Source organism: Artibeus jamaicensis, unplaced genomic scaffold (genome assembly GCF_021234435.1).
Source record: "Artibeus jamaicensis isolate MK-2021 breed Jamaican fruit bat unplaced genomic scaffold, CSHL_Jam_final contig_851, whole genome shotgun sequence".
NCBI lineage: Eukaryota > Metazoa > Chordata > Mammalia > Chiroptera > Phyllostomidae > Artibeus > Artibeus jamaicensis.
The window spans coordinates 51,864-78,118 of record NW_026521986.1 but is presented as its reverse complement, the minus strand read 5'-3'; the positions used below and the strand labels follow the sequence as shown (position 1 = coordinate 78,118).

The 26,255-nt window shown below is 37.8% G+C and overlaps 1 protein-coding gene across 10 annotated transcripts in view; it reads right to left on the bottom strand.

Annotated features, from left to right (window-relative positions):
* TMEM260 (transmembrane protein 260) overlaps positions 1 to 25,502 on the bottom strand; it is a 59,854-nt gene extending 34,352 nt beyond the window's left edge. For 6 of the 10 annotated variants that reach the window (XR_008393003.1, XR_008393004.1, XM_037139553.2 and 3 more), the window contains exons 1-6: positions 25,220 to 25,502; positions 19,884 to 19,915; positions 18,998 to 19,149; positions 3,072 to 3,249; positions 2,435 to 2,542; positions 1,805 to 1,918 (exon numbers count right to left, since the gene is read on the bottom strand). Coding sequence is in view for 8 of the 10 variants with exons in the window: in XM_037139553.2 (XP_036995448.2) it covers positions 1,805 to 1,918; positions 2,435 to 2,542; positions 3,072 to 3,249; positions 18,998 to 19,149; positions 19,884 to 19,915; positions 25,220 to 25,379 (744 nt within the window). In the remaining 2 variants the exon portion in view is untranslated. Of the gene's footprint in view, positions 1 to 1,804; positions 1,919 to 2,434; positions 2,543 to 3,071; positions 3,250 to 3,463; positions 3,555 to 18,997; positions 19,150 to 19,883; positions 19,916 to 25,219 lie in introns of those variants that run through there. The other 4 variants (XM_037139579.2, XM_037139588.2, XM_037139568.2 and 1 more) reach the window with 3 other exon arrangements.
* Between the last annotated feature and the right edge of the window lie 753 nt (positions 25,503 to 26,255).

Genomic DNA, 26,255 nt, shown 5'->3' with positions numbered 1-26,255 from the left:
GTGAGGGAAAGGGAAAGCAGTCAAAGGGTACAAATTTCTAGTTATAAGATGAGTAAGTTCTGAGGATATAATGCACAGCACGGTGTACAGTTACCAATACTGCCCTGTATATCTGAGAGATGCTAAAAGAGTAGATCTCAAAAGTTCTCAACACACACACACACACACACACACGCGCGCACGATTAAAACTGAGGTAATGAAGCTGTTGTAATCATTTTGCAACATATACATATGCTAAATAATCACACTGTGCACTATAAAGTTATATCACGTTCATGTCAATTATATCTCAGTAGAGCTGAAAAAGTAAAAAGCAGCCTGGCCGAGATCCCTGACATCAGGACGTCGGTGCCTCCCTATCTGCGATCCATCAACTCACAAGGAAAATGTCTGGGTCTCCTGAAGTCTTTGCTGAGTTACATTTTTTAATTTTATATCTTCACTTATTTATCAGAAGCTTATGTAATAAAAGACCATATAAAGAACTTGCTGTGTACTCTACAAGACCATTATTCAACTACAGCTTATTACGCTGTTTACTATTCATTACATAAGGTCTTATCCGATTAACTTAATAAAATTCAGTTCCAAGAAGTTCATCTTTCCTGTCAATTATGTTTCCCTTTTATTTATTTTTATCACATGATAAAAATTTTATAACTCCATATTACTCTTTCTGCTTTGTTGCCAAGAAGCTAACAAGTTAAATGTATTAAAGGACAGTAAAGCCCTGGCTGCAGTAGCTCAGTGGATTGAGCTCAGGCCTGTGAAGCAAGGAGTCGCTGGTTCGATTTCCAGCTGGGGCACATGCCTGGGTTGCGGGCCAGGTCCCCAGTAGGGGGCACATGAGAGGCAACTACACACTGATGTTTCTCTCCCTCTCTTTCTCCTTCCCTTCCCCTCTCTCTAAAAATACATAAATAAAATATTTTAAAAAATAAAGTACAGTAAATACAATTATCTAAAGCTTAGACAGAATTATTTCCATCTTTCTATATAATTTATTATATGTGTTTTTCTAATATAATTCTGATGATAGCTGGGTATATGTGACAAATGATAAAATGATCCACGAGCCTGAGGTGGAATTAACAAATGAACAATGAAGTAAAGTCACTCCAGCACTGGCTTTGCACACAGACTGCTTTAACCTCTGGGAGAAAGACGGACAGAACAGACAGCTTCTTTCTTTCCAAAGACGTGCATCCAACTCCACTCCCTCTTCTCCTCACCCGCATCTCCTAAGCCCTAACAAAGCAACTTTGCTTTATTGCTTTCACTGCCATTTAATTCATAATCATTTTTCCTTTCAGAGAAAAAACTAAAGTAATCATTTTAATTCTAGGGAAATCTGAGAAAACAGAACCGGTATGTACCAGAGACCTATTATTTATTTCACAATAGTAGTGAGGGCTCTGTTTTGTTGAGAGCTGAATCTCTAGCACCTAGAGCAGCACCTGGTACACAGTAGGTACCAACAAACAGCTGGATGAAAGAATGAACTGTTATTAATACACTAGCCATTGTCTTAGGATGTATCCTAAAACAGTTAAGGAATTTTACTTTCAGCCTATTCTCATCAAAGGGCTATTCAGAATCTGCAAGAAAATAATGAAATAGGCCAGATGCCACTGCAACCAATACTGCATAATTGTTGTAAATAATATTTTTTAAATACTGTTAGAGCCTAATGTAACTTATATAATATGTAAAAATGAAAAAAATTAAAGCCCCACGATATGTTATACTGGGCCTAAATAAAATATTATGAATTTTCAATTTGACAAAATTCCAAAACCTACCTTCTCTTTTAAAAGTCGAAAGAGAATCCATGGTATTATGCACAAAACATAGAGTACTATTGTGTGCTGATTACATAAGCTAAGGCCACAGCAGAAAGCACCAATTTTAGCTATCTGGAAATAAACAAAAGAAAAATCAGGTTAATTGCTCACCTAAAACTCTGAGCAAGCACAACAGTAAAAGGCCATTCTTTATAGTAAAACCAGGCATACCACAGGTCAGGTTAAAAATCAATTGTTTAGATGATTTACCAGTTACTAATATTTATCACCATTATTTTTTACTAATATTCTTCATTCTCATCAAATCATTGCAATTTGACCTTAAATGACTGTCTTCACACTGAATTTCAGAAAGGCCTGTATGATAACTAGGTAAGTCCTAACAGTAATAGGATATTGTGTAATTCTTATTGAAGTAAAATCTGTAACTAAAATTGAGCAATTCTTTGCTTTACTTTTTCTCCTATTAAATTAAATAAATGAAATATAACACATGTAACATATTTAGAACCTGGTTATTGATGAGTAGTGTTTTTACTTTTTTGAACATGTGCTATTTTCATAATCAGAAAAACAGTTTACTTTAAACAAACAAACAAACAAAACCCCTCTGAGAGCAGCACAGACCTGTCTCCGGAAACTGCAGATAAACTGCAGCGGGTTCTGCCCCTGTGGCCTCGAATGGCGTGGTCTGGAAGCTCTCAGGATACAGGCGTCCTTGGGGTGCCAGAGTATCTTGATGATAGAGCCTGCCTTAGAATTTACTGTCATCTTTTCTGAACTACTTTATTCTACATTTGATATCTTCCTTTAAAAAAGTACAAATGTAGGGGGGTTTTTTTGCAATTAGGGAATAAGTCAATGTACCATATGGTATATAATTTAAAGTGGTCAATCTAGAGCTTGGCATCTTATAACCACACACACACACACACACACACACACACGCACACGCACAAATATAAGCACACAGTGAAGAAACTAATCAACAGGCCCTTCTTTCCCATAGGACTCAAAGGGGATCTCAGAACCCCTCATTCTCCAAAAAACTTGAACTCCAAGGTGGGGAAAAACCCCGTTTTTATAAAGGCTCTCATGGTTCACAGTAAAAGACCTGCGAATATTTTCTCTCTCAACGTGCCTAAATTACCTTGACAGTAATCAGAACAGATAAACAGTTACCTAAACCAAAGTTAAAAAGAAATTCAGCATGTATGTAAAAACTGAAACAAACGGTGATTTCACTTTGATCGAAATAGGTTACCTTTGATCTCTCTTTCGCAGTTGCTGCCTCCTTGAAGTGTACAGTAAGAGCCATAAGCAGCCCCACAAACAGATTGTTTAAGCTAAAAACCTCTGCTGCGATGGACCACTGCCATGTTAGACGAGAAAACGAAAACACCCCCGCAGCAAGGATTCCTCCAGCATGTGAGCCAGAAAGCCTGCAAACACAGATAACATGAAATCTTCTTTCCCGACAAAAAGAACCGACTTTATTTTCCTTTTTAGAAACTGTAGCAGCAGAATTTATGACAGTCACCCAGCACTATCCCAACACATTACATGGTTAATACATTCCTTCATGTAATAGTATTTCTCGACAGATTTTAATTAGGAAGTCCATACATTAACCTATTAACAAACAAATGGACAAACCTGTTTGGTGTCCTGTGGATGAAATGAGGTTTAGTTCTCAGATGTAACCTCTAGGATTCAAGCCAGTTCAGAAAGCCTGAAGAGATAGTAGCTAGAGAGATAACAAACCTGTGTCACTTTTCTTGCTATGTCCACAAAGAATGATAATCTGGTTAAGACTGAAATGTGTTTAATTGTAAAAATTAATGAAATGCCAAAATATCAGTTCAGGAACTCTTCATTCTCGCTTCCTGGGAATGTTTGGATCTAGGTACTTTCTCTACTTGCCTCCCAATGTATGACAAGGCATATTTTGGTCGCCATCTTTGGTGAGTTTAAGATCTTGTTAGCTAAGTTCTTAATTTCTGATGATTTCTTTTTTACACAGTGTAGAAGTTAAAAATGATCTATTTTTTTAAATACAGAAATGGGTATGGGAATTTTAATAATACAAAAAGAATCAAGTGCTACACTTGGAAACAATATTCTCACTCTCCCACATGCCAACCCGAGCCATACATTTCAAATCTGTCAGGAATCTCGATTTCAGTTCAGAGGTAGGATTTGAGACGGGTGATATGGTCGAATATACTAGTGCATATCAGACCAAAAAAACTTCTTATTTCACTATATATCTAAAGCTATGGAAATTAAAGCCATTACAAATATCTTCGTCTAACAAGCGTTATGAAATTTAGCAAGCCTTAATGTATCTAATAATTATGATATTACATGGCCCCGCAGCATTACTCTTTAACTGTACTGTTTTGTATAAAACGTTATGGAGTAATTCTATAGTTCTTAATTAACCCTTATAGAAAAAAAAGCTAAAACAAAAATTTTGTTATCAACAAACTTGTTTTTCTTTCAGTTTCTCTTTGCAACTTGTTTTCTTTCTTTTATAAAGATCATCATTTTCTTTATTTCATCGGTGTCCGTTCTCCCAGTTATCCTGATTCAAGAAATGAAGTCATTTCTTCCTACCAAATGCCTTTCAATTTGTATTCCTAAGGCCTTTGACTCAATTATCTCATTTTATTTTAAGGTTTTATTTATCTATTTTTAGAGCGAGGGGAAGGGAAGGAAGGAGAAGGAGGGAGAGAAATATCGATGTGAGACAGAAACATCGACAGGTTGCTTCTCGTACGCGTCCCAATCAGGGACCGAAGCCTCAGCCCAGGCATGTGCCCTGACTGGGGAGTGAACCCACATCCCTTCGCTTTGTGGGATGACACTTTGACCAAAGGAGCCACACTGGTCAAGGCTGACTCAGTTCTATTTTAATGGGTATCTAACTCATCTTGTTTTTCAATCTATTCTGCAATATTACATCAGATTACACTTCCTAAAATACTCTTTATTACCACCCGGCCCCCAAACTTAGGGACTCTTCATTGCTTGTAGGAGAAATTTTTAATGAGTTGGCCTAAAGTCCGGGCTCCCCATAAACTGAACCCCACCCACCTAACCACTAACTACCAACATTGCTTTCTCCACCAACTAGTCAGTCTTCTCAAAATTCTCTAGTAAAACATGCCTATTCACAGTGTCATACCTTTGCTCAAGCTGTACCCTTGAACTGAACCTATGTCCTCTCTGCTCCTTTGTATTTATTCAAACTCTACTCCTTTCTCAAATTTCTCTTCAATTCCCAGGTTTGTAGCCTACCTCTGAATATCTATACTAATTGTCTGTAACCACTACTTTGACATTGTTTTTGAAATGTGAAGTGGAGCTAACCTTCACTTATACTGGAAGCATCCAGCCCAAAACACAGACAGGAAACTTAGTGAAATGAGAGAATGAATTAATCTCAAAGTATTAACATTTTTAAAGGAACTTCTACAATTCATCTGTTAATATTACTTTGGAAAGTCAGTGTAAGATACAATATTCCTTCATCTACTTCGATATCATTTAGTGTCTTTGGAGAAATGGCTGATTTCAAGGCTGGGGTAGCTCAAGTACAAAATGAATCTGAGGCACCTGTGCCAGAAAGGAAGGGAGTGTTCAGAGATGTAACAAAGGACACCAGAGCCAGCTAAGGGGGCTCTCACTAGACAGTTTGAGGATAATTTGAGCATCAGAATAATTATAGCAATAGACTGTAATCCAATGAATAGATAAGAATCTATGAATATATAGTGATATATATAAATGGGGGAGAAGAAAAAGTCCATAGGATGCCAACTAATAACTGTGTAAGAAACAATTAAATTAGAAATCAGCATTGCACAACCATAATAATAATCAATGCACACTAAACTAGTGGCAGTACCAGAAATATGTGCAGAGTTTAAAGGTATTGCCCCCATAAACAGACTAATTACAAAAGGAAAAACGTTAACTTTACAGTGGCAGACACCATCTTATCCACAAGGTCAAAGTTAATTGCCCAGTAATGGGACAAACAAACATCACGTGCTTCCTGACCTCTTCAAAGAAAAGAACAAAACATTATCTCTATGATATTTCTGCCAAAAATGCTTTACCTGAAGGAAAAGACAAACTCAAACTGAAGGACAGTCTACAAAATAACTGGCTTGTATGTATCAAAAAACATAAAGATCTTAAAAGACAAAAAAACCTATGAGGAACCATTCCAGATTAAAAATTAACAGACACAACAACAGAATAAAAGGCACAATGTGGGATGTTCTTCTTCTAGAAAGTGCATCGTTGGGACAACTGGCAAAATATGAACCACGTCTGTAGGTTAGATAATAATGTTGTATCAGTGATAATTCCCTGATTTTGAGAACTGCACTGTAGGTATTTAAAACAATGTTCTGGTTTTTAAGAATCATTCCCTGAAGTATAGTTATGGGTAAAACAGTACCACCATGGTAGCTTAAAAATGAAACAAATCAAGGATAAAGAATGTGTGGTAAAATATTAACATTTGGGGAACCTGGGTGAAGGTTATACAGAGATTGGGCCATTCCTGCCACTTCTCTATAAATCTAAAATAAGAAGTTAAAAAAATAAATCAACAAATTCCTCAGATAATTCGCTAACATTTATTGACTTTTTTGCCTGCCATGTGCCAGGTTATTGTTCTAAGTGCTTAACACATATAAATTTATTTAATTTTAACCATAATCTACATACACACACTGTTTATTTATTTTCAAATGAAGAAATGAAGCCCCAGAGAGGCAGAGTGATCTTTCCAAGGTCCTATGACAGTTAACCAGGATTCACACCGTTGGTCTAGCTATTTACTGCCACTCCATTATGGGGTAGAAGACGGTCATTTTAGTTTTAATGTCAGATAATTTATTCTGCATTAATGATATTAAGTACTTTTATTTGGTTAAATATGTACCCCCTGGAGTTAAGAACAGACTAGAATAAAAGTTATGTCAACTATTAGAATTGTGTTTTCTCTTTTATCAAAACAACACACTATCAGCTTGAACTGTGTTCAACCTTTCTCAAGACTGTTTTAACCTTTCTCTCTCCCACCAACCCAGGCAAGGGCAATTGGTCAAAATTTAAAACCACCAGTTAATTAAAGAGAACTGAAAGAGGTGACAGTCCTGATATGTATGAATTCTCAGGAAGAAAACTCGAGGCTCATTAATCTACAATGATTTTTAACACGTTATTATGCTCAGGAAGACATCCTGAAGTGTCTGAATTGCTGACACGAATTATTGGAATTAACTGCCTTCTCAACGACTTTATAAGGTTTTAAAAATTGAAGAGAGTAAGGTAAAATGATCAACTTCACTGATAAAATTTATCCAGTCACCTTAGACTGTTAGTTACATACATTAGCATTTTACTGAAGACTAATCCTACATTAGCAAGGCCTATAATCTGAACCTCTGCCCATCTCCTATGCTAAGGTCAGGATGGTTTTGCGAAGAATAATTCATAGATTCTCACATCTGATTTTCCTTGGTATCAGAGAAATAATTTGTTAGACTGCTGGTGAAGGTTATAGAAAAGTGGTAACTGATTATAAAACCATTAATGGAAATGAAGCCTATAATCTTGATCTTTTTAGCATCTAAATGAGCTTGCTTAGAACTCAAACTAAGTCTTACAGGAGTTTGTACTGTAGCCCTAATATAAAGTGAAAACAAAAGGGTGATCTTTTGTTTTTTAACTTTCTGCTCAACATTTAAAATCCCTTTCTATGGCCCTGATTGGTGTAGCTCAGTGGATTGAGCACAGGCCTGCGAACCAAAAGATCAAGGTTTGATTCCCAGTCAGGGCACATGCCTGGGCTGCAGGCCAGTTCCCAGCAGGGAACGCAAGAGAGGCAACCACACACTGATATTTCTCTCTCTCTCTCCTTCCCTTCCCCTCTAAAGAATACAAATAAAATAAAATCCCTTTCTATGCTTGAGGCATACCCAGCCTCTAAGGCATAGTACCCTCCTATTATACATGTTGAAAATACAAAATACTTTCCAGCCTCCCTTGCAGCTAAAGCATGAAGAGGTGTGTGACCTGGGCTCTGCCTGTCAGAAGCACCCATTCCATTCTTTCAACTGGAAACTGGTGAGGCAAAGAAGCAGGTATGGGGATAGTATACATTCAGACATGGCTGGTGGCATTTGGTGGCATTTCCACATCATTTCCATTAGAAAACGATGGCGACACTTTCAGGGTGATGTGCAGAATCCAGGTAAACTGGGGAGCCTGGTGCCCAGAGAGGACAGCCTGTGGTGGTTTCACTAGAACACACCTGCCTGGGACTATTGATATTCTAGGCTCAGACACGAGTAATCCAGCCCTCCTAGAAATTCCCTGGGCTCTCCAATTTCCCGTTTTCTTTTTAATTCTAGATTTGAATGTTTCATTTTGTAAAAAACAACTTTATTGAGATAATTCATATGCTATATAATTCATCCATTTAAAATGTACAATCAAAGGTTTGTACTATATTTTATAAATCAAACTGTGAATGTCCCTTAAAATGCACATATTTGAACACACTGCCTTTAAAGGTTTGCTTTATGCTAAGATTTAAAATCCACCAACATTTGCTGACCATGTAACATGTACAGACTCGTGGATTAGGAAAAGCAGAGATACACAGGCTGCAGAGGGATACACAGGACTTGCTGGTAGCCCCCAGTGCTCAGCAGAGGCGGGAGACCACAGGGACTGTGGATGTGTTGTGGCAGCATCGGCCTGCCTGGCTGTGGAGAAGTCAGCAGCAGCCTGAGCCAGGGTTAGGGGCTTCACCAGGTAAGTAAGTCAAAATGACAAGTGGGGAAGGGAGCTAAAGTCATGAACCATGGGGCCTACATTGGGTAGAGAAGGAAGTAAAGCCCCAGGGGGCATATGGAGGAGACAAAAAGACTGAACAAAGCATTCTCAGTCTCAGTTAAATGAAGACAAGTGTAGGGGCATCAAGGAAATGAGTGAACTGAAAGCCATGCAGGGAGTGAAAAGTGATTGGGGAAGGGGACATAGACTTGAAGGGTGCAACAGCCCTGTTAAACAAGACTGGATTCTTCTGTTGAAAGCACCCTGTGATGGAAAAGAGTTTGATAAAGCTGTTTTCAAAATCTTAAAGTTTTCATTAAAACTAAGTATTGGTCCGGAAAGATAAGCAGTAAACCAAACATGGATGAATCCGCAGGGTGAGTGCCATGTAGGAAGACAGGTATGTGGCCCAGCGCCGCGACATCACATGCATTCTAACAAGGAGGGGTGATGCCCCGTGTCAGTGCACAGCTGAGTCGGAGCCTTGCTGACAAGCCAAAGGATGATGCCAGCAGTGGTCAGAATGGGGACTATCTGAAGACTTTGGAGAAGGCCTTCAAGTCATTCACGGACTCTGTAGATAGCCAGTCCCATGTTGCACTACCCAAGCACACTTCCTTTCACTTTACTGAGTCAGAGATCAATGACTGCAGAGCAAGCAGATGTCAGGGTGCTGCCACAGAGCGAAATTTCAGGGTCATGGCTAGGCACAGTGTTAGCCTCTCATGGTCCATACCTGCAGCCTCTAGGCTCTGTTCTGACCCTAGCACTCTATTGATATTGCTGTCAGGGAGGTCCTCACTGGCCATCTAACTGCCACATACAATATAGGCTTTGGGGGCCTCTCTGCTGTATCGATCACTCCCTCAGCCATACTCCACTGTGTTGACATCTGGGACCTCTCATCCCTCTGGTTTTCCATCTATAGCTCTGGATCTGCCTTCTGTATTTTCTCTGAAGGGTTCCTCTTCTTGCGTCAACCCTTTTAAAGCCAGTGTTTCCCAAGAGCTCAGTCCCAGGCAATTGTTCTTCTCACTCTACTTATGCCTGGGTGGCTTTACCTACTCTCGTGATGTCAACTGCCAGCTACAAACTGAAGAAACCGAATCTGTCTCCAGCACTGCCTCTCCCTTAATTCAGGACTTACCCATCTCTGACTGACGGCTGTACCTCTGGCCACAGAGACACTGCAACTCTGAATATCCCAGACAACTTCAATGTCAACACGTGCAAAATTAATTTCTTGTCCTCTTTCCTGGAATGGCTTCTGCTCTTATGTTCTCTCAGTGATTTTCACCACCTGCCTAGTTGCCTAGGAGACCCAGGAGCCACCATTAAAGATCCCTTCCCTCTCTCCCTGTTAACACATCACAACCCACCAATTTTACTTCATAAACATTTGAAAAACTCATCTTCTGTTCTCCACCCATACCACCACTGCCCTGTTTCAGCTGCTACCATCACCCCAGGCTCACACCAATGCAACAGCTTTGTACACTGTCTACCTCCAGAGCAACGGATCTGAAACATACCTGATCTTGGACTTTTCTGCCTCCAACCCTTGAATGACTCCTTTTTGATTACAAAATACTACAAGCTCCTCATCACGAGAGACAAAACCTTTTATGATCTGATCTCAGCCCACCTGTAGCTTCAGTGTTTGATATAACACATCTCAGATTCTGTGTCTCAGCAACACTAAATGACTTATATGTCCCTGTACTTAAAAACAATTTCTCTCCCTCTCTGGTTTCTTTGCATATGAGGTTCTCTGTATCCAGAGCTGTTTTTGTCTTTACCTGGGCAATTCCCACTGATTGTGTACAATTCATCATAAGCATCACCTTTCCAAGAAGTATTCCTTACTTCTGCTAGGACTAGCATGGTTGCCCCTTCTCCAGTTTCTTATTAAATGTATTAAACGGGTACTGAATAGAAATGGGTGCCCAGAGACTAAAGTCTGGCGGCTTTTTTTTAAATTAAAAATTACATAATCGGAAAACACCACTGTGGTTTCACTTGGCAATCCAGAAGTCCTCCTTTCAATTTTTATTTCTTTGTTTTAAATAAATATGCTTAATTATTATTTTTAAAAAGCAACTAAGGAATTAATGTTTATCTATTTACACATAACGTGTAGAGTGGCATCTTAAAATTAAAAGACACATTTTTCCACTGAATTGATGAAACTACTTCAACAAAACTAATAGTAAACTGGAGAAAAAGAAGAAAAATTCAAATGAGATGGTGAATAAAATGAAGTCTTTTCACCAGAATTCACCACTAAATTGCCAAATAGTCTAAACTATCTCTCATGGTAATTTAAGAACACTTATGATAAATTAGATACAAGAGGAGAAAAAATGTTTCCATTCTCATTCTCATAGAACTTCCTAGGAGAAGATCAAAGGAGACATTTCTTCAAATGAAATACAAATTTTTTGTACCTGACTTGACCTACAGAGATAACATCTAATGAGGCTATATGAAGATCACACATCAAATACCATGACTACGATTATTGTCATAACACAACTACTGCACTGAAAAAGACAGTCACACATCAACACTAACGGTCAAAATCACAGTTTTACATTGTCACTGACGCATGCTCTCAGTTTTCAAGGTCTCATACTAACAGAGTAAATCAATGATATGATGATTCAAAACAGCAACCCGAAATTTATTAAAGTATCTTCTATTTTATATAAATACACCTTATATTACATATTTTATTTACTACATATTTATTTTTAAAGTATAAAATATATTTTGCAGTATATTTACAGTAAATACATCTACGTAATTGCTTCTTACTTGGGTTTACACTAAAATCTTGTAGCTCATATTCTATAAGATATGGTTAGTCAATGAGGAAAGGTACACCAAGAGAATGACAGCTGGTATGGCAAGGGCGGTCAACTATGTAAAATTCACCCAGATAATGCAAACACCAGAGACTCGCCGCTGGCAGGGGCAGGGTAAGGAATATGTGATGCTATTAAGAGCATCCCAACCAAGGTGAAGCTCAGAATTCTATGGTTAACTGCCTTCTCTTCGGTCAACAAAATCCATGAGACCTAGATAAGATTCCTCATAAAGGTACTGCACGTGCAGTAGTTTTCTCACTGATAGAATACTATTCATCTGTTGACACAATGGATAAATCAAGAGGTTGCAATTTACACCATTGACACAGCTTTGCTATTGATGATAAGGTATATTTTTCTTTCCACTACACAGTGTTTGATTTTCATGTGTAGTCACACGTTTGTCTAACCCTCCATCAAAAGGCAAATAACAGAAACCTGAGATTCTTTCAGAACACACATATGACATGCTTCATAAAATCCACGAACGCGTCTGCCTTTGGTGTTCCTTGCGTGCAGAGAACCCAACACGGAGAGCACGCTACCTTCCTTCTACATGGAAAATTCCTTGAAGTAAGTGCAGTCCAGTAGAAAGGCCACAGTGCAGCACCCAGGCACTACTGTTAACTAAATTACTGTTAGTGTCAACTCTAATTGACAACTAAAAAAATGCAAAGGTTTACGGTGTGGTTATAGCAAGAAACAATTAATAGCAAACCCATCACCTCCATCTTCCCAAGTTCTTATCTTTCTGGGCCTTGTTCATGAAAATTATACAAATGTTACCTTCTAGCTCATTGACACAATTGACACTTCTATATTTATCTCTTCAGTGTACCTGGAGAATGGTCAAACTGGAAAGCCCACCTACTGAAAAGAAAGGTGCGTTGCTGGGCCTTTCTCTTTCGGTGGCAATGAACTCAACACTCAACAAATACATGCTGAGCATCTAGTATGTGCCAGGTGTGCTGTATGCAAATTATCGCTGGCGGCCATTTAGAGAGTAGTGGAATCTCATTTTTCAGATCTAATGAACATAAATCAGTAACTTAGAACACAGTATATTAAAGTTATATCTATCTCTGAAGCCACCACCACTGTGCCTAAAAAATGTAAAATGTTTCCATCTTTAATACATTTGCAAATAAGTCCCTTTTCCCACATTTTATAAAGATTTACTTTCACTCCAGATACAATCCTACCAAGTTTGTTCTGTTTCATGAGAGTCGATCAAAAGGAAAAGAATTGTTCTACCTTGAATTTTCAGCTACATAAATATCAAACGCCAGTACACTAAAAGGAAAAGTACCAAGTAATATTTCCAATTTTACACCACTAAATAAAATAGGGTAGGGGGCACTTAAAAGCTTTCAAAAAAAAAAGCAAAGAAGCACCACTGAAATGGAGGGAATAAGATTATGAATAGCTTCCATAAATAAAATATCATCACGCAATTTCCATTACAAGTAAGGTTTATGCATTAACCAATAAATGAGAAAGCTATTCATAGTTTAGAACGATTCATTTTTGCCATATCCCATCAACTTATACCTGAATATCCAACAGAAAAAACACTGAACTGGGCTTTATAGAAATCACCATTATTTACATTTTACTAAGTTCTCATAGTATGCCAAATAACTTGCACAACAGGGGGCATTATCTTCTTAAGCACAGCCCAGTTTAAAATAACTGCCAAATTACAGATTTTCGTCAATATTGTTTGAAATGTTTAAAAGCACACAAGACCTCAATATTACTCAATCTTGACAGTGTATTTTGTATTCAGTAGCAAAATCAAAATTGGTTGAAAGTATAATCCAGCATATTATTCTCAAAGGCACTGGCCTTTAAGTCCCTTTTAACTCAAAATTAGAAAATGCTACATAATTTTTTAAATGTTAAGATCCTAAAGGTATACGAAGTAAACTTAAGATTGAAATGACAAAAATCAGCAAAATGAGAGTATTAAACTACTTTCATTAGCAACCCTAACCAAGTGAATAAACAACGGAAAATCACTATTAAGTCGTCTTGTTATGTAAAGTTATGAAGTATGTCTTAGTGTCATGAAGCCTGTTTTCTATTTCTATAGAAGTTATGATCTATCATTTTATTTGAAGTTTTAAGAAATATACGCATTTATGATTACAGCCATAATGACCGATGACTAGCTCCAGTGGCAAAATCTCGGCAGGAAACAGATTTAGCAATTTAAATGTTTTATAAGTTTTTGTAATTGAGGAAACTTTTCATAATCTGACATTTGTTAAAACCACTTATTAGAAATTATGCAGCACAGTGGCTGTGGAAATATGAGCTAGCTTCACAATTATAAAGTCAGCCTATGTAGCCCTTTCCCATTGTATACAGTGGCATAAACCCCACGGCGGCCTATCAGCTAACTGGCAGGCAGGGGGCTGCTCTATTCAAAGTGAGAGATACAAGCTGCAGGGCAAAAACCTGGCAGCTCCCATCTGACCCCACAATCCCCTACTGGTGACAGCTCCAAGCTCCATGGCAAATTAGGCCTTCTCATATTACAATTGGAGAAGACAGATTCCATTAGCAGTATCTGAAATTGAGTGGAGAGCTGCACTGTTATCAGACTTGACTCATAAGCACTGCTATTAATCAGAGCTATGATAGCATTTATATATTTCAAGCTATCTGCTGCCGCTGTGATATTCTGCTACAAAGGGTTGATGGGACTTAGGAAAGTGAACAATAGAGCTTTCTGGGAAAAGCAGAGTAAATCAAGAAAGTCTATGACTTCCGCACATTCTGAAGGGATTGTGGTTTACATAAATTTTCTCCCAATTGGAGATTGAGCTCTTCCTCATCTTACACATGGGATTTAGTTGTCACTCAATGGTAACAGCTGTGAAAAGGTGAAGCGGCCCACCGCTCAGAATATTGCCTTGGCTTTTAAAGCAATTAACCCATGAACAGGAGGATACCTGGTGATATCAAAGGGATTAGGCCAGGCAGTGCATTATTAACATTTCCTTGAACTAATTCTAACTCTGACTAGCTGTCAGAAAAGACTCTACAGTCTTAAAAAAAGAGTTTTTGCCCTGCTTTTTCCCCTTCAAAATGAAGTGCTCTATTTGAGCCTAATATGTCCCTCTACTTATAAGAAAATGCAAATGAACCAAACTCTCAATATGCTTAACCAGTCTGAGTCAATGCAATTTTAATACGACTATAAGAGAAATATATGATCAATTAACCACGGATCAAGACAGATATTCTCTGAAAGGAAATTAAGGCTCCAGTACTTTCCATTCTTCTTCAACTGCACAAATTTGGTGACTGTTTGTTACCTCTGAAATTAGGCCGAGCTTCATATTATTCTCTCTGGTAATAATCTAAAATACTCTTTGAGTTGAAAAATCCAAATGTTCCTGAAGCAGGAGATTCTACATTCTCTAAGGTGTGTCATTTTTCTATTCTTTATTGACTAGAATCTTAGCTGAAGTTATGAGTAGCAGATACAGTGCTCAGAGTCAAGTGTTCCTTTACCAAAAGTATAATCAAATTAACTTCTAGTAGCAGCATGATGTTTGGAAGTACGCAACGTAAAAAATGAAATACCCCATAAATAAAATACTGGCATAAAGTAATCCTCCAGAAGATATTTAAATATTACTGAAGTTGGTTGCAGCTTCGTTGGAGAAAACAGACATAGTAGCTTCAATATACTTTTGATTATTATTAATATTCATATATTCTAGGTAAACTGCTTGACATTAAGAGATACGATTTATTATTGAACATCAGTGGTGTTAGAAATTTTTTTATGCAAGTTTCCTAAAACAGTGTCTTTCAGAAAAAAATATTTGAAAAGCTGCTTATGTAATGGTTAGTGAATTTGTCTTTCTTTAAAATAAGCACTGACTTTTGATTTCAAAAACTGAAACAAGTTTCCTTTCAATTCACATGGGTGTTCAACAAATATGGCTGAATGAATCCTCCTGTAGCTCCAGGTGGCCTCTGAGTGTGAAAAGAGCATGCTGACTCTCAGGCCTGTGGAGGTGACATTCCCTGCCTCGTCACAACCAACATAAATGACAAAGTACGCCCTCATCAGAGATCAGAAACAATTTAAATCCTTCCTGAGGTAAAGAATTTTTATACGATGCTATCAACACCATCCCCTCTCAGTGCTACCAGCCCATGAAATGTAAGCACACTGACATTTCACGACAGTGCTCTTTCCTCATTCAGTACAGAGGACTACTCTCATGCTTCTTAGGAAGCAAGTTTGAAATTCAAGTGCAAGGCATGTGAAGTGCTGTTCATATTAGTGATTTACATTATAACTTTTAGTTTATATTCATGGGATTTGTGAATTTCAAATCTAACACTTTAAATATCATACTACCAAACTCAAAAATCATTTACTTTAATGGCCTTGAGAGAGAAAATCCCAGTTTCTGTAAAACACTAACTGTATTACAGTATTAAATGCAGAGATGTATGCATTAATACAATGAATACTATTTCACATAAGTTAAACATATTACATAAACTCCCTTAACATAAAGCTTAAAAATGCCCTCAAAGGGGACAGTTCATAAAAGCAGAAACAACTGGCACAATCTTACTACTTTTAATTCAGTAAACTGCAGGGATACAGATCGCTTTCAATGTGCTGTTTTACTCACATGCTTTCCGCAGTAGGGCAAAGCAAATATAAATAAGTTCTTGCCAACCATTAGAAAAGAACAACAACAAAAATGCAATGTTAATGACATCTGACTACTTTTAAAAGCAAGAGAAAGATATAAGAAAAACAAAAATTACATGGTAATTGGAAACAATGAATAAATCATTCTTTCAATCTAAGTCATATTTACTGAAAAAAAATGGAGCTTTTTACATCAACACATTTAAACAGAAATTTGCTTTTGGAATACGGTATCTGTTTAAAAGGTACAGAAGGCCTTTATGTCCACCCCAAGAGCGAAATATAGTGAATGCTATGTGAATAATTACCTGAAAAAACCCTAAACCTGTTAAAGGAATTAATGTACTGCATATCAGTCAGCATTAATCTCGCATGTACAGTAATGTTTTGTTAAGTGGTAGGGGAAAGAAAGAATAAAACAGTTTCGTGAATCAAAACCCTTCGACATTCAACAACAAAACAGAACGATGACTTGGTGTGTAAGTGACTAAAGCAGTAAGATTCTCCTAAACAGAGTCTGATAAAAAAGTCCACCTGGACAGGGAGACATCACTGTGTGCTGGACTGGGAAAAGCCGTCACTGTAGTGGCTGCACAGAAACTGTCCTGCTGTTGGGTTTATAGTCACAGAAGAAAGGTTTTAAAGGTTAAGTTCAGGTCATACAACAAATGAAATTGTAGCAAGCCAGCTGACATTGTATAATGTCTTCTTCCACTCAATCAATAGGCTACTGTTAGTCCTATTACCATAGAGATGGCTTGCTCTTTCCTGAAGGGTGTCTATTGTTTGACAAAACAGATTTGCCACTTGAACTAGGTTGATCCCAAAGGACGTGTACCTTGTCAATTATTTGTATTCAAAATAATAAGGTATCCTCATATTAAAATGTATGTAAGAGATAATATTGTTAGATTCCTTTTCTGGAAAGAAAGCAACTTTTCCGAAGTATTATATTTCTAAAACAACTCAAATATCCAGTTTAGTCACATTTAGAGTTTTTTATTTAAAACATGTATCAGCAAGTATAAACATGTATCATTAAGACTATATATTAAAAGAAAAGGGTTACAGGCTAGTGTGCCACTCTATGACCCATCATAGTCAAAAACAATAATTAATAAAAGTTACTTTAAAATATGGAAAACTCTAAGGGACTCTACTGTCCAAAGGTATTTGGATTCTATAAAAATAAAGACTTTTATATATGATTTTTACAGCAGTTTTCATGTAGAATGGCATCAACAATTATTATCCTGAAAAAATTGGAAAAGTACTAGAAAACAAATCCCTTATTTGCATAAAAGCTATTTATATCCATATAGAATACAAATATATGTATATGTTATACAAATGGTTTTCTAAAATATAAATATCTAAATACAAGCTTTTTTTAAAGGTCTTTGTCTTAAATGTCTTGTGAAAACTAATAGCTCACACATTCAGGTAATGTGTTACTTTTAGAACAGGTACTTCTAAATTTCAACCTAATATTTAAAAATAAAAAAATTTTCCTATCAACAAAAATAACAACAGATCCTTAATTATAAAAGACTCAGAAGCAACAATTCTTATAAAGACTATTCTAATCATTAAGAAAAAGAAAACACTCATAGCATCCATAACAAAAATCAATCCAAGCAGAGATGTTACTTTAACATTTCATGCTTAAAAATTTGGCTATCACTGAAAACCTATAAGACTAAAATAGAAACAAATTAAATAATGTAGATAAGTTAGTCAACAACCAAAAATTATAACATCTGAATCTGAAAGTTTTCTACAAACAGATTTAAAAGTATAGAGTCATAACGATGTTAATTTTTACCTTATTGTAAATGATTAACAGAGAATTTAGAAAAGAACTTAGCTGAAGGGCAATATTATGACTAATATAAACAAACACGCTGGTCTCCAAAATGACATTTGATATCATGTCTACTCAAACTACACCACATTTACATACAAGAGTTATTTGTTTTATAATTAAACCTGCAATAGTTTTTGAAAGAAGTGTTTTAATTTGGTTTTCCCTTTACAGGAAGTATAATTTGTATTTTTCACTTTAATCCTCTCAGGCGTAGGTCAGATTGAGTTAAGAATAAACGAAACAGAATGGCAAAGACAAACGAGTTTATCAATATCCTGAGCAAAGGACCCATTTCTTAAAAGCAGGGTAGCCTTCAAAACTCAGAAAGACTTCCATCGATGACATAAATGGGGACTAATATGCCTATTTTCCCCAAAGCTATAATGGAACAAAGTGAAACCTTACTAAAATCACATCCCAAATTGATTTCCTTAGTTAATAGCCTCATTAAAAAAAGTATACAACATGTGCATATTCAAATACGGTATCGTTTGGTATTAGCTCGGAACCTGATAGGCAGCTGCCCATCAAGGATACTGTGTGTAATTAAAGGATATTTACCATTTACCCAAAAATGAACTTCATATTGTTGAATTAAATTGGCCCCTCTGCAGCTTCATAAAATGACAAACCTTATTAGTTCTGCCTAACCAGAGAATCGTGATAATGAACTGGTGACACCTTCGCTCCACTGTATGAAGCAGAACCAATTGTGTTATCATTTAAGGGGTCAAAGGCATACGGAATTATTGTAAATTAAGACAGTGAAATCATCTGAGTGATATTGGAAAACCGTTCAAACAAAACAAAGATCATTTTTAATGTATGTATTTGGGCTGTAAGAAATCTACATCTCCAGGTAGACAAAATGGATCTTAACTAATCAACTACTTTACCTGAAAACGGTGAAAAAAAGGAATGAGGCAGCTGCTGCTCCAAATAAGCCACACAGAAGATTGACTCGGTAGGCAACGGAACCAAAAGGAAACAGTGTAATCGCCAGTTTAGCCACCAACGTGAACAAAGGATAGCCAGGAGGATGGGCAACCTAGGGAAAAATTCACACCAGGTAGAAGGAACTCATCTGTTAGGAAAGGAAGGGTCACACTGGCTTTAATTGAAAAGTAGTCCTTTCCTCAGGGAAGTATAAAGATTACGAGCCAATGACTAACTGTTTAAATGGTGGTTTTCTATTGTAATCCTTTTGTGCCAATACAAATAAATATTTTCTTTAGTGGATTTGGCAGCGGCCTCTATCACATGGTGTGTCACCTAGAGAAAGGGTGACATAGTTCATTGTCAACTCCTAAGCAGTTTGTTCTCTGGGTTCACAGTACATTAGGGTCTTTTAAAAGGCTATTGAAAAAAAGCCGGTTCTGAACTATCGCACTGGTTGGGAAGCCGAAAGACCACGCTGCTATCGGATTACTGCCGAGCTGACAGTCCTAAGGTCTTGCCTAAAGGGATCATGCGCCATAATAAAGTTTATTAAATAATAAACTTATTAAAACTGTTAACCCGATTTATTTTATTCTCTACAGCTTATACAAAATTTGGGGTGATAATAAGCCAGCTACTGTATATATAGTAAAGGCTTTGCTTTATAATTTAGTTTAATTGGATTTAAAACTTAAAGTAAATTGTCACGTACTGTACTTATAAGTTACTAAAAACTGGGGTTTAAAAATAAATTAATCTACTTTATTCCATGCTTAATTAAACTTTCTTAATTCCTAAAACTGTTAATGAGAGCATTGATTAAACAATAAAACTAATACTTACTCCAAGCTCATGTGCGGCTGTGATCAGTTCCCCTGTGAAAAAATAATGTAAAACCAATAATTACTATTAGAAAATGACACTCCTCCCAAGTTTTCAAAATCCGAATGCTTGCACTGGGGTTTTGCATTAATTTGACTGGATAAAATGGTAAATCTGCAGAGATTTAACAGCATGAGTAGTCTGAGTATTTCCTACCTTAGGTCTAACTGAACAAACTACCTTTGGTAGCTTTTAATAACTGGTCAGTAAAACATATAGGAGAATTCTATTTTTACGAAAATGCTTATTTTCCCTCCTGAAAACTGTATACACTTGCAAATAGATTTTTAAAAACTCTTACAGAGCATTAGTGTAATTTGCTGGGTTACCTCTCAACAATTTAGTACGAAACTGTCTGTAAAGACGTGACCTTAAGAAACGCAGACCGTGCAGACTCTGAGGTTCAGACGCCCCGAACTGTGTGCCATGCTGCCTAAACCCAACATTAGAACACCTTCTCTGCATTATTAGGTTGGATACCTCTACACAGTTTCCAAGTGGGTATTCGCTCCAGGTTATTTTGGTAAACTCCAAGTATCATGATATATTTTTCAAACCATTACGTCATTACTATTTACACAGTCCTTTATATTCCTAAAATTACAATGCATTCATTCAATGCCTGTTTGGTTAATATTTTAAGTATCCAGAACACAGGGACTATTTTTGACTCATCCCTATACAGTGCAGTACAATTTAAGAAAGTAATATTAATTGGTGATTTATGAATGTTATTATCTATTAGGAAATGTATTGATGACCACTTGCTATCCCTACATGAATACCAATACTCTCAATGTTTACTGACTGCCCGGCCACAACACAGACCTTTCCCCTCTCTGGCCTGGACCGCGGCGATAGCATCGACCAATCCTCTACTTTAATTCATCTTCGTGCTGAAATCACTTATGCCACCCCACAGTCACTACCCTAACCCCCCAGAAAGGCCAGGTCGTATTTTTCACCTGAAACTTCTCAATGGCTGCTCTGCTTCCTCAGAGAAGTTCAGATTCCTCAGCATGACATGCAAGCCCTCTATGGCTTCAAGTTCCCTTCACAAGGGTCATAGCCATGACATCCATGCTCATCTCGGTCAAACATGACTACTCAGTGTTCTGCTGGAATGGTCCTCTTTTGCACCTCTTGTCGCTCCTTTTCTCACCCAGTATTTGCTCCTAAATCCTTCAAGGCCCAGTTCAATTGCCAACTTCTCACTGACGGTTTCCTTACATATATACCCTCTCCCAGGCAAATCCCCCCATCAAAATTGATCACTTCTTCCTTCATAGAATCTGCTTGAACCTCTCTATTTAGCTCTTAAATTGCCTTATATTCCAGCTAGTTGCTTCAATTTCTGCCTTTTCCACTAAGTTACTTAAAAATATTATCTTATCCATTTTGGGATCCTGTCAAGACATCACCACCTCCTCCTCCTCTGGCCACAGACTCCGATTCAAGCTCTGAACAGAGGACGGCAAAAAGACTATCACATTGCCATCCTGGCTACTCAGACATCCCTTAGGTGAATGACTGCTTCCATCACGGAGCCCCCATAAAGGCACCCAAAGACAGACACCGCTCACCTAAGTCAATTACTTAAGGGCATCTTTTAAGTTTTCTGGAGATAGTCAAAAACCTTAGGAACCAAAAGTACTTTCTGTACCTTACATATTTTTTAAAGAAATTGTTTATGGTCTAAAAATGTTTAGAATAACTGCTCCCTTTGTAACTACTGTCAAGTACACAGTCTTACTCTAGAATGAGATGGCTCCTGTGTCTTCAGTCTAAAATTGCTTTAATCAATTTCTTGTTCTTAAATTTCTGTAGGTGTGATGAAGTACCGTGAAGTTCAAAATTTCAAGGTCACAAGGCATTCTCCTCCATTTAGAACAAAAATAGCCCATTTTCTCTAACTTCTTTTTACAATTAAAAAGTCAGTAGGTTGTTATTCTTTGCTGGAGTTCTGTTAGCATAAGGATAAATCTGGAATGTGACAAATTTCCATCAACTCTTATAAAATGTTAAATTAAAATCTATACATGTTGCTACTATTCAAGGCCTATAACTGCACCTTTGATAAAAAGCTACATGGAAATATTACCCTTAAAACAATATAATAAAGAAAAGAGGGTAAGTGAACAGGGAAACATACAGACAACAAAGGGCCTCCTGGGCCCGTGCTTTCTCCCAACCTTTTACGCTGGGGTTTCCTGACACTGAGGTCCTACTCCCATCTGCAAGCAGGATTATCTGGGTACTTTATAAAAACAAAACTCTCCTGACTACATCCCAAACCCACCTACACTAGGACCCTCCAGCACCAGGGCTGAAGTTTTCCAGGCAACTCTGAAGTACATTCCAGTTTATGGACCACATCTTTTCTTTTGTCTGGGACACAAATGGATAGCAAGCTCTGAGTTGTTAACAGAGGCTTAACGTTTCAAAAAAAAAAAGGTTCCTCTATATTTTTAATAGTTATTATACTGTCATATATCAAGTCTGTTAAAGGCGGTATCCTAATGTGAATTTCTTTTCCCCAAGAATAACCAATTGAAGCAAAGGCTAGATACCATTCTCTCCTCCAAAGGACATTGTTGCCCATAAATCAACTGTGCATATCAAGTAGTGCAAAACACTGGCAAGGCCACACAATGGGATGGATTTACGGAGTGTAGTTTAAGACTTATCAGTTAGAAGAACGGATGCTTTATATTGGTTTTGAAATGGGTTCTGTTTATTGATAGAAAAATATATTTCATAAACACAAACATGGAAGAACAGTCCATTTGACATACACAAAAATCACCAAAGATATGATTATACAAATTTCGCTGGGGATACTTGGATTAGTTTATTTATCATTCCCCAAAACGAATAAAAATATTAGAAGCAACCACTATTTAGAGTCAAGCTATATAAATTACAGTACCTCAAAAGTTTGGTAACTCAAAGTAAATGGATAACTTTATTCTTTTGGAAGAAATTAAAATAGTATTAATAAAGACAAGGCAACAATCATAGATTTTAAATACCACTATATATGTAATGATGGACTTAGCAATTTTGTGAAGTTCTTTCACAGAGTAGAGGTTAAGAGATTGTGTTTTAAAGCACTCTTTTGGGGTTTCCTCCCTCACTGTCCCTACTTTCTAGATAAGTGATTCTAGACACAACTTAGTTTTAATTTTTTCATCTACAAAAAGAAGATATTGATAGTACCTACTTTATAAGGTAGCAGCTGGGGGATTAAAATAACAACCCATGTAAAGCAGTTAGAACTGTGCCTGGCTCATAGTTAAGTGCTCAGTAAGTGTTTATTATTCAGCCTATCTCCATCCTTCAGGCTCAATCAACCATGGTAATTGTCAGTGGTTTTCTTTTTGGAAAGGTGAAGAACTACCCAACCTCTGACTAATGCTCTCTAACGTCAATACTCTCACAACTATAAAACCTTGGAAATACGGTAACTCCTTTCCCTACTAATGAAATAATCCTCCTATGTGTTCGATAGGACCTGAAAGAATAAAGGTAATAGCATGAAAACGGAACTTTAAGGATCCTCAAATGTGGTAGGCAGTCTTGAAGATGACTCCGAATGACCTCCAGCTCCTGGTATTCTCCCTAAATGAGTGAGGGCTAGAGTTATTGACTAACTTCCATGACTCAAATAGGGCGGTGGTATATCATGTCCAAGATCAGGTTACCAAATGACCAAGGGGCCATCTCTTCCTCCCAACAGAAGTTAGCTCACCCAGACCCACTTGGCAAAGAACTAGACTGAGCTTAGAAGCAAATCCTCCCCAAGTTGAGCCCGGAGAGGACTGTAGCCCAGACCTACACCCTGATGGCAATCTCGTCCTGAGAAAGAGCACCCAGCTAAAGGGCACCCAGATTCCAGATCTACAAAAAATATGAGATAATGAGCATTCTTGGTTTTAAGCCACTAAATTTAGGAGTAGTTTGTTATGTAGTAAAAGATAACTAGTGCCCTCAGCCTTGTCAATCGATGGATTCACTATCTGAAGTTAGGGCGCTGACAAAATTATTGGCCTTTATTAGGCTTCATTGCATGGTCACTCAAGTTGGCAGCAAAAAGAAAAATCTAGACCTTGTTTCTCATACCAAATACAAAACAATAATGTGTGTGATTTAAATGGCCTATGAGGCATGGCTTTCTTTTTAATAGAAGTAGCTTGCTTTTAGCCGTGACCTGACTTCCACTATTTTAAGTATTCTCCCCCAAGTATTATTGAGAAGGAGTATTATTGAGAAGGAACAAGGCTTGCTCCTTCTCAATACTCAGGAAAATATTATTCCTGACTAGCAATTCAGAAGGAACCACTAAATAAAAAAAGCTGTGGTACATTTACATAACAGAATATTACTAAGCTGTAAAAAAAAAAAAAAAGAAAAAGAAAGGAAAGAAAGAAAATTTTACCCTTTGCAACAGCATGGATAAACCTGGAGAACGTTATGCTAAGTGCAATAAGCCAGTCAGAGAGAGACAAATATATGGTTTCACTTACATGTGGAATCTAATGAACAGAATAAACTAACAAACATGGAAACAGAATAGATACAGAGAGCAGACTGACGGCTATGAGAGGGGGTTCCAGGACTGGGTGAAAAAAGTGATTAAACAAACAAATAAACAAAACCTCATAGACAACAGACAGCAATGTGGCAATTATGAGAGGGAAAGGGGTTTGGGGGGAGATAAAAGAAGGTAAAGGGGGGGTTAAAGGATGATAGGAGACTTGACTTGGGGTATATTATAAATGATGTATTATACAATTGTACACCCCAAACCTATATAATTTTATTACTGTACTATAAACTCAATAAAAAAGGGGAAAAAGCCACTGGCCACCCCCATCTCAATCACATTTCCCTGTCAACATTAATTTATCACCACTTGATCCGCAGCTGTTTATTCAGTAGCTTGTGTATTGTCTCTACCAGCTCTAGAATACTCTCCATGATTCTTGTTCACCACTACTGTTAGTTCCTTTTGTCTACAGCACAACAAGCATGCATTAACTAATACATGTGGACTAAAACAGACTGAAAAGCAAAACTCAGGTCCAGAAAAATGATCTGGGGTAGTGGAGTGGTCGGCGAGTCCCATTAGACAAAACTTACAAGTCCCTTGTCAAAAGCCTTGGAACTAAAGTAATCGGAGTTGGTTCTGGAATGCAGAACCCTGGGCACAGGTGGGTGGACGAACGAAAGGTGTCCTGGTGAGAAGTGTGCATCCAGAGAAAAGGGTAGGACAGCGGACCCTGAGAGTACTTTACCCGAGTCTCCCCCCGGCACCGAGGGGGGCAGCGTGTGGGTGTACACGGCGGCCACAGCGGTGAACACAGCGACAGCGCCGCACAGGCCTCCGGAGCTCCGCGGCCCCACTCGGGTTGCCTGCCCCGGGGCCGGGCCCCTGCCGCCGCTTTGGATCCCCATCGGCCAGTAAGGCTCAGGAAGGGGGACCCAGGAAGGAGGACCAGGTGAGCCCTAAGACTCCGTTTAGCACCGAGCTTCCCGGGCAAAGTGGGAGGAGAACAGAGACCCTGCAGCGGTGTGACTTCCGGGTTGGTCCCCAAGCAGGTAGGACCGCACCATTCTCCAGCGGAGCAGGAGGAGCATAAAATTCCAGACCTCGCAAGAGCCAGGCCCTGAGAGCTTTCCCACGTGATAAAATTTACAGAACTACGGTATGCTTTAAGAAATATAATAATTGGGATAAAATTTCTCTTAGGGAAGCAAGTCTGAGCACATCCCTGCCGTCTCTTGGCAATTCCCCCTTCCTCACCGCCTTGGTAGGGTCTGACAGAGACCGAAGCTGGGTTGAAAACCGAGAGTGAGAAAAGGCTGCTTCTGCCTCCTGTGGCTCGGGGTGGAACTACACATGAGGACTAAGATTAGGAGGCCAGAGCCCAAACTGTGTGAAAGCAAGGGGATGTGTGTGTGTAGTACGTGCAAGTAAGTAGGTAACAACTTTGATCACATGTGTTTACTGCGAGTAATTGTAAGCCCATGTGCTAAGTATTAAATTGCTCAGTAATCTGTAGGGAGATTGAAATAAGTCAATTGGGCTGTTTTTTTTTTCTTATGGCATGAGGATATCTCCGTAGATGAGCTGAAAAACGTGAGTTTCTGCTTTAATAGAAATAATTCATATCTTTATAGTTCAATGAAGAGGAGTACTTTGAAGAAGTTTTGACCACAAAGTGGTAAATGAAACACACTGTACTTTCCAACTAGCAGCAATGGAAAAAAGAATGGGGACTACTGCATGACCACATAGCACACTCGGATTTTTAGGCTTACATTTCACAT